General features: G+C 45.5%; 1 protein-coding gene across 6 annotated transcripts in view; it reads right to left on the bottom strand.

Moving 5' to 3' along the window:
• The window catches only part of PSD3 (pleckstrin and Sec7 domain containing 3), a 492335-nt gene that overhangs the window by 349729 nt on the left and 133823 nt on the right, over window positions 1–8783 (bottom strand). Inside the window, exon 2 of one of the 6 annotated variants that reach the window (XM_010846407.1) lies at window positions 8316–8352. The exons of the other annotated variants lie outside the window; for them this stretch is intronic. Within the exon in view, the coding sequence (XP_010844709.1) occupies window positions 8316–8340 (25 nt within the window). The 5' untranslated portion in view covers window positions 8341–8352. The remainder of the gene's footprint in view (window positions 1–8315; window positions 8353–8783) is intronic. 6 annotated transcript variants of the gene reach the window in all.

Below are 8783 nucleotides of genomic sequence, written 5' to 3'. Positions count from 1 at the left end.
GGGGGAGGGAGGCGGGTTAAAGACACAGAGCAACAGGTTCTTAGGGCTGCACTCAGCCACGCCCTATTGATGCAGGGAGGAAGGCAATTCAATTCTGACTCCATGTTGGAAACAGTTTCTTCAACTTACTTTTGGCTGCTTTTATTATTATAATCATACTTAATGCCTTGCCTGGAGGATCCTGCCCCTCTGCTTGACTGTAAACTAAAGCTTTAGCCTTTGTTCAGCTCAGAGATAGCTTGTCCCTACCAACCTGTGAATAGAAGAGATTAACACACCCTTTTCAAAGGCAGGCCGTTCTCTTACAGATGTTTTGCAAGACTGAAGACCCTTTCACTTTACCTCCCCACTGCCTCTTCCTCTCTATTCTGCCTTCCGACTTTAATTCCTCATTGCTTCGTTCCCTCTGATCTATAAAAGAACCTGACATCCAGACCACAATAAGATGGTTATTTTGAGGCGCTAACGTGCCATCTTCTCAGTCAGCTGCTCTCTGATTAAAGTCTCTTCTTTGCTTCAACACCTCCTCTCTATTGGCCTGTCGTGCAGCGAGCGGAGCGAGCCTGGGCTCAGTAACACCATTACTATTACACTATAAAATGGTTAAAATCAAACTGTCTGTAGAGATAATAACCCACTCTGAATAGGTAAATTTAAGAATTTGGAATTGCCAAAACAACCAGTTTCCAATCAAGGTAACCAGGTATGATCTCAGTAACATTTAGTGAAAGAAAAACACGTACATAAACTTGAGCCTTTCAGAATCACTAGTTCAATGACAGAGACAGACTGTAAGGTACAGTGGGGACACCCCCCACCAAAGAAAGAGGTCATCAGTCAAATTGACAGGGGTTATATAGAGCTTCTCAAAATATACACTTTCAGTGGCGGTGACTTGCTGAACTTATTTAAGGCCTTTCAGGATCACAGCTCCGCCTGCAATGCAGGAGAGCCCGATTCGATTCCTGGGTCGGGAAGATCCCCTGGAGAAGGGATAGGCCACCCATTCCAGTATTCTGGGGCTTCCCCTGTGGCTCAACTGGTAAAGAATCCGCCGGCAATGCGGGAGACCTGGGATCCATCCCTGGGTTGGGAAGATCCCCTGGAGAAGGGAAAGGCTACCCGCTCCAGTATTCTGGCCTGGAAAATTCCATGGACTGTATAGTCTGTGGGGTCATAAAGAGCTGGACACGAATGAGCGAGTTTCACTTTCACGATTACCACTTAATCCACTTTATCCGAGCCCCTTTCCGCCGTCCTCCACAACTTCACTCTAATCTCCTCCCAGAACAGAACATCCTCCCCATTCTTTCCATATATTCAAACACTGGCTAACCTGCAAGCCAGAAAATGAACGAGCGTACCTCCCAGAAGCCTCTGCGTGTGCCGTCACCAAGGCACAGAACGAACGCGCCTCCCTCCCAGAAACCTCTGCGCGCGCCGTCACCAAGGCACAGAATGAAGGACCGTCCCTCCCAGAAGCCTCTGCGCGCGCCGTCACCAAGGCACAGAACGAATAAGTGTCCCTCCCAGAAGCCTCTGCGCGCGCCGTCACGCCCTGGGGCGCTCTCCCTCTACTGTACACAGTAGGAGGACCACACACCCCTGACCTCCCAGGCTGCTCCTGCCCTTAACAGTCTGTCCCCTGATAAGAACCTATGTCTGTCTCCATGCAGGATCATTAGCGTGGAGTTGGTCACTGGCTCATGAGATTCACACCAACTATCTGGCACTCAATCACACATCATCTTTTATTTAATGGCTCCAAGTATGAATGTTATCTTGCCTGTAAAGTTCATTAGCTTTTCATAATCAGCGATTAGCAGTGTCGAGTACATAGCAAATACTCAGTAACTATTTGTAGAAATTAACCAAATGTATTAAACAAGAAAAACTCATTTCCTGCCCCTCCTCTTCTCCCCCACTATATCTAGATATAAGAACCAAGCCTATACAAATCTCAGCTCCCAAAGAATGCTGGGGAACTTCCCACCACCACAAAGTCTCTAATCATTTTTTTTTTTCCTTTAACCAGAAAATGAAAACAGGGTCTCAATCTCAATTGTATTCATTTTGACAGGACTAACTCAGAGTTCCCCACACAGCTGTTCCAGGGACAGCTGAGGGACCATACTTAAGATGTTTAACAATCCGTCATTGGAATGGATAGCTCTCTAAACTGCTTTTCCCAGTACAGCTGGGCAATGCGCTGAGTGGTCCCTCAGTTCAGTTCAGTAGCTCAGTCGTGTCCGACTCTTTGTGACCCCATGAATCGCAGCACGCCAGGCCTCCCTGTCCATCACCAACTCCCGGAGTTCACTCAGACTCACGTCCATCGAGTCGGTGATGCCATCCAGCCATCTCATCCTCTGTCGCCCCCTTCTCCTCCTGCCCCCACTCCCTCCCAGCATCAGGATCTTCTCCAATGAGTCAGCTCTTCGCATGAGGTGGCCAAAGTGCTGGTCCCTACTCCCTTTTTAACCAACAGAAACATTTTTTAAATAGTTGGCAATGTTTCTGATGCACTGAAATAAAAGTTTAAGAGTTGACCTTGGCCTCAAGGACACCACTGTCTTATCAGTGAACCAAGCCTGACGGCACACTGCAATATATGAAGAGCATAAGGAAAAGCAATGTTTGGGGGAGGCACAGACAAGGCAGCCATGGAAAAGGGTGCCGGGTCTTGCTCACTGTTACCCTGCATCTTGCCAAGAAACCTATAATTCTACAATGTTGAATGCAAATAGCAATTTTAATTTATGTTTCAGTGTTTTATGTATTTTTTACTTCTGTCATCTTCCTCGCATTTTAATTTCCCTGTGCTGAAATGTGGGAAGTGGGTTGTTGAAAATTACACTGCAAGGAAAGGAGGCAGGCTGGGTGTTCTGATTACAGTGGGTAAAAAATGTAGACGCTTCAGTACCCTGCCCATCTAGAGTCTGCTTTCCTCCAACTTCATTGCCCTAATGCTGCCAAGCGAAAGGAGCAGGTACTAAGCAATCCGGTGCTTCAGGCCATGCCTGCTTTCCCTGCCAGAGGAAAACTACAAGGAGCTGTTGTGCTGATCTACGTCCCTAAGGAAAGAATGAGCGGGAAAGCCTATCGACCAACAGCTTCATTTTTTTTAAGCAGAAAAACTGTGCCTTCAAAATGATGTCGCCACAGAAGCTCAATATGTAAAACAGATAAAAGAGAGGGTGCTGGACTTCCCTGGGGTCCGGTGATTTAAGAATCCACCGGCCAGTGCAGGGGACATGGGTTCTATCCCTGGTCAGGGAAGATTCCATATGCTGTGGGGCAACTAAGCCGGTGGGCCACAATTACGGAAGCCTGCGCTCTAGAGCCCATGCTCCGCAACGAGAAGCCCAAGCGCTGCAACTAGAGAGCAGCCTCCTTTACTGCAACCAGAGGAAGCCTTCGTACAGCAACGAAGACCCAGCGCAGCCAAAAATATACATATTTGTAAAAAATGGGGGGTACCTTTGGTTAACTGGAGTAGGGCAGGGATTCATACCACCATCACCTGATTTCCCAGTGCTCAGGGTAACACAAAGACCATGGTTTAAAGATTTTTAAACAGTGACGCCAGAAAAGTCAGTTACTCAATATCATACTACTGATTAATAACAAAGTCAGAATCACAATCCACTTTCATCTGAAATCAGTAGGCTAGCAATTGGGGTACAGGGGCATCATACTCTGATTCTTTGTGATGCTATAGGATGGGGTGGGAAGACATGGGCTCCGAAGTTATGCTCCAACAGACATGCCAGTTCCATGATTTACATGTTACTTGAGGTTAAATTATTTAAACCTCGTTGAGCCCCATCTGTGAAATAAAGGGGTTGGAGAACTAGCATCAGAGGACTCTTCTGAGGGTTAAAGAACAACCAACACAAAAATTTCCTCGAAGAGTATCTTTTACATAATAGGTGTGTGTTCCCAGGTGGCTCTGGGGTAAAGAATCCACCTGCCAATGCAGGAGATGCAGGTTCGATCCCTGGGTCAGTAAGATCCCCTGGAGAAGGAAATGGCAACCCACGCCAGTATTCTTGCCTGGGAAATCTCATGGAAAGAGCAGCATGGTTACAGTCCAGGGGCTCACAAATAGTCAGACAGGAATGAGTGAGTGACTGAGCACACACACAACACACACATATAAAACACCCAACTCAAGACTGAACCAAAAAATTAAGGAAAATATCCCATTCACTTTTTCAGTCATAATTGAACATAGGACAAAACAAGGCAACAATTGAAAAGTTATCAGAAACAGCCAATTTAGGATCTTCCATATTAGTCTTTCAATTATGGCAATAGTACTGAGTTCTTCAAAACTTTTTGCAAAATTTATATATGAGGAAAAAAAGACCAGATTAGCTTTCATATATTATTTAATGCACCTTATATTCAAGCATTTTTATTATCAGAGGATGTCTATCTGAGAATATAGCTGGTTAATATTTCTATTTCAAAAACATGAATGTTTTTACCATGAAAATTCCAAATCTTTAATTTCGTAACATCATAATGAGATTAAAATACCACAGATTTAAGGTATATTTGTACACCACTGGAATTTTTATAAACCTTCAGATCAGATTAAGCAGAAAGAACAAAGGCATACTAATTGACTTCCAGAACAAGTCTGAAGGAAATCTGTAGCAGGAAAAGCAAACAGCACTTGACAATTAGAGAACTGCCACTAAAATGTGTTACACACTCTATCCAGCAGAGGGAGGTGTTGTTTAACTAGTAACAGAACTCAGACATATAGCTTTGTACTTCAACTTCTTTCCAAGCTTTCAGGAAAAAAAAAGAAAAAAAAAATATATATATATATATAAACTAATTGAAGAAAAACCTAGAAATCTGCCATGAGGTATACATAATTAGGTTAAAATGATATCAAAATATGGTCCACCTTTCAAGATCTTCAAGGGCTTCCCTTGTGGCGCAGCTGGTAAAGAATCCGCCTGCAATGTGGGAGACGTGGGTTCGATCCCTGGGTTGGGAAGACCCCTGGAGAAGGGAAAGACTAACCCACTCCAGTATTCTGGCCTGGAGAATTCCATGGACTGTATAGTCGTGGGGTCACAAAGAGTTGAACACGATTGAGTGACTTTCAAGATCACTTGTGCCAAAGAACCTGTCGCACCCTTGGGTGCAGGACAGCCCAAGAAGGAACAAAGGGCCACCAGGTCCAGCTCCAGCTGGCCAGGCCTGCTGGCGTCCTGAGCAGCCCCCCAGCCTCACTCACACCTAACGCTGGAGTCCAAAGAAGCGGGTAAACAGTGGCAGCTGGGTCTCTAATTTCATCACATTCTCTGTGTGTGTGTGTGAGTCACTTCAGTCATGTCCAACTCTGTGCGACCGCATGGACTGTAGCCCGCCGGGCTCCTCTGTCCATGGGATTTTCCAGGCAAGGATATTGGAGTGGGTTGCCATTCCCTTCTCCAGGGGATCTTCCTGACGGAGGGCTTGAACCCAGGTCTTCCGCATTGCAGGCAGATTATTTACCGTTTGAGCTACCTGGGAAGCCCTCACATTTTTTAAACCATACCTTGTTGCTCAAGGCATGCTAGTCCTTGAATTAAATACCTCCCCCCGCCCACCGCCCATAAAAACATCCTCACTTAGCAGTAAATACATACTGAATTTTAGCTTGAGAGACCCAGTTACTGTCTTGTCACAGTGACAAAAGTCCAAAGTGGGTGCCAGGTGGGGAGGGACACAGGGCAGGCAAACCGACACGTAGAGGTCAGCAGCCATCCACCCCAAGTGATTTCAACAGTCATTATGATCATTTAAGATCGTGCTGTTGACCTAACCCACACGTAGAGGTCAGCAGCCATGTACCCCGAGTGATTTCAACAGTCATTATGGTCATTTAAGATCGTGCTGTTGACCTAAACAACTTTATACATACACACACACCCATATCTGAAACCCGCAGACAGAGAGATCTAAACGCACACACGTCTGTGTCTCTATTTTACTGCAGTCGGTCACCTCCTAACTGCTGGACGCTTCAGCTCTCAGCATCTCACAGGCCCCTCGCTTCCTCATACGCTTCCACGAGTCACCTGTCCTCCCCCAGGCTAAGAACAGTCTCACTTTTCCTCAAAGACCTTCTCAAGCATTTCGTCCCTCTGGTTTTCCCCCAAAAGACTGACCGACCTCAGCCATCTGATACTGCTTCAGGAACACTTCAAAGAATGTACTTTCCAAAAATGAAGCCCCTCCTATCAGAGTGGACCCTGTGTGACTGGCTGAGAGAAGGCCCTGCATCCAGTAAGAGCAGACGAGCGACACCGGGGAAGCCCGGGAGGCGCGGGGGGGCTCCTGTGCCACCTCTTTTTTCTTTCCTTGTAGCTCAGTGCAGCTCCACAAATATCCCAACAGCTGATGGGAACAGAAGCAAGGCAACCTCTGGGGTGACCCCCCCTACCCCCTCATTAAGCCACAGCACGAAGGAAGTCACATGTCGCCCAAGGCCTCTCAGCAATCGTCAGCTCTGGACTCGCCCTTGAAACACTCATGAAGTTGCGACAGCTCCCAGAAAGCAACAGGGAACAGACACCAGAGAAGCAAGATCGACTCTCTTCTTTCATTATATTGATAAACAGATCACAGAATCCAGATCTTAATTCCCAGCCAAGGGACTCCTCCCACTGTTCACACGTTCTCCCATACCCCATCCAACACCCTAAACTCTTGTCACAGATGCAAAAGCCCTGCAATAAGCAACACTGTGCAAACCCTCTTAAACTGTCTTCTCTGGACCCTCCCACCCTCAGCCCATGTGAACTCCCAGCTGAGTGACAAGTAGCCTAAGCCTCCTGTCCTAGAGCAGGGACACCTCCCTCGGGCCTCACTGGGGTCCTGGACCAACAGACCGCCCTTGACCTAGCTGCATCACTACCGGCGACCACCTGACTGATACTGGGGATGCATTCAGCAGGCACTGTCAGCGTTTCCGTTTCCCCAGCAGGCTGCTTCTGCAGCACTTAGACAGTTTCAGCCACTTATTTAATCCACTTGGAAAAACAAAAACAAGTGGGAAAAGGTATGCCTATCAATCAGATTCAAATAAAATCACTGTCTTATTCTGTCTACTACCTTTCCCTATGGTCTTTTTTTTTAATAATTTTTTAAATTTATTTATGTCTGCTCTGGGTTGTCACTGCTGCAAGCAGGGGCCACTCTCCAGCTGTGGTGCACAGCCTTCTTACTGCAGTGGCTTCTCTCGTTGCAGAGCTTGGGCTCTAGGGGGCGTGGGCTTCAGGAGTTGCAGCATGTAAGTTCAGTAGTTGTGGCGCATGGGCTTAGCAACTCTGCAGCATGTGGGATCTTCCCAGACCAGAGATGGAATCCATGTCCCACGCATTGGCAGGTAGAGTCTCAACCACTGGACCACCAGGGAAGTCCCCCTAGGTCTTCTGAGTTTGGGCCGTGTTTCAATGACAGACGGATGATCAATATAAAGAAACTTCAAGAGTATTCTTAAAGTGATAAAAATGTGCCATTTCTTTCTGAAGATTTTTAAAAGTACTTTTCAAAAGTCAACATAAACTTGCATCTTATACCCCTACTACAATAAGCAACAATTTCTGCTGCCCCTTCCAATTTCCAGATCAATTATCTGGATTTATCTCTCTAAAACAGTACTTGGCACTTTGTCTCTGCATACAAAATGAAATGCAAACTCTTCACTCTCCATGATTCTGCCCCTCTCTAAATGGTTATTTTTCTAAATCTCTCTCTCACTGATAAGCTTTGCAAACCAACCTGGCCAGTTTCCTCCCTGTTTCGCAAACAATCTGTGTTTTCTGCCACCACACCCTTCACATCATTCCCCCAGTCTGAAATGCCCTCCCCCAAACCTCAGTTAACCAGAATACTAGTCATTCTTGGAGAACAGTAAAGCTTCCACCTATTCCATGAAGCCTTCACCAGCACAGCTGAAGTGACCACTGCCTTGCTCTGACCAAACAATTAGCCCCCAGGGGGCAAGGACTGTCTTCTATTTCTCTGCACCCTGACAGTCCCCAGCACGGGTGAGTAGCACATAAGAAGTGTTTATTACATAGATTTGTTTAATAAGTGCATGCACACTAAAACCCCTGAAAAATAACATCACACTAGAAACTAACAATACCAACCATTTCTACCAGGGCAAAAGGAACAGAAGGTTTCAAATGTCATTTTGATTCACCTGTGGTAAACTGGGAAACTACTCAGAACCCAAGAGTAACGAAGACGCAAACCCACCCGCCAGTCGCCCACAGGACCATGCAGAGCTCTGACCTTACCTCTACATAGTGAAGGAAAAATCATGTTCTATCAAAGCTAAAAAGAAAAAAGTGTAGTCAGCGCAAAATCACAAAGTTAAGGCTATGCCAGAAAGGAGTTTTAAATAGTCTTGGGGTGATCACAATAAGTATTCCCATCTGAGAAATAATGAATAAATGGTTAAGTATCCCAAACCTCAAGCTTAGAACAGTATTTATGCTACAAAATAAAAGAATATTTTAATAATTTAGCCATTTAAGACTTCATTAAGAGTCTCCAACTACTGAAATATCTAAGAAATATTCATTATTAAGGTAAAAGGTAAATTATTAATATACACTGCATTCTTGCTATCCCCAGATATTATGGAGCCCATTATATAATCTTATCTAACATATGAGTCAAAATGAACAGCTATCATTTGACTTCTTCAACTGAACCATAGCTACATTAGGTCAGATTCCCTGTCTACCCAAAACGGAAATCAG

The sequence above is a fragment of the Bison bison genome, unplaced genomic scaffold (assembly GCF_000754665.1).
Source record: "Bison bison bison isolate TAMUID 2011002044 unplaced genomic scaffold, Bison_UMD1.0 scf7180017864236, whole genome shotgun sequence".
Lineage (NCBI taxonomy): Eukaryota > Metazoa > Chordata > Mammalia > Artiodactyla > Bovidae > Bison > Bison bison.
This window is presented reverse-complemented; position numbering and strand designations above follow the sequence as displayed.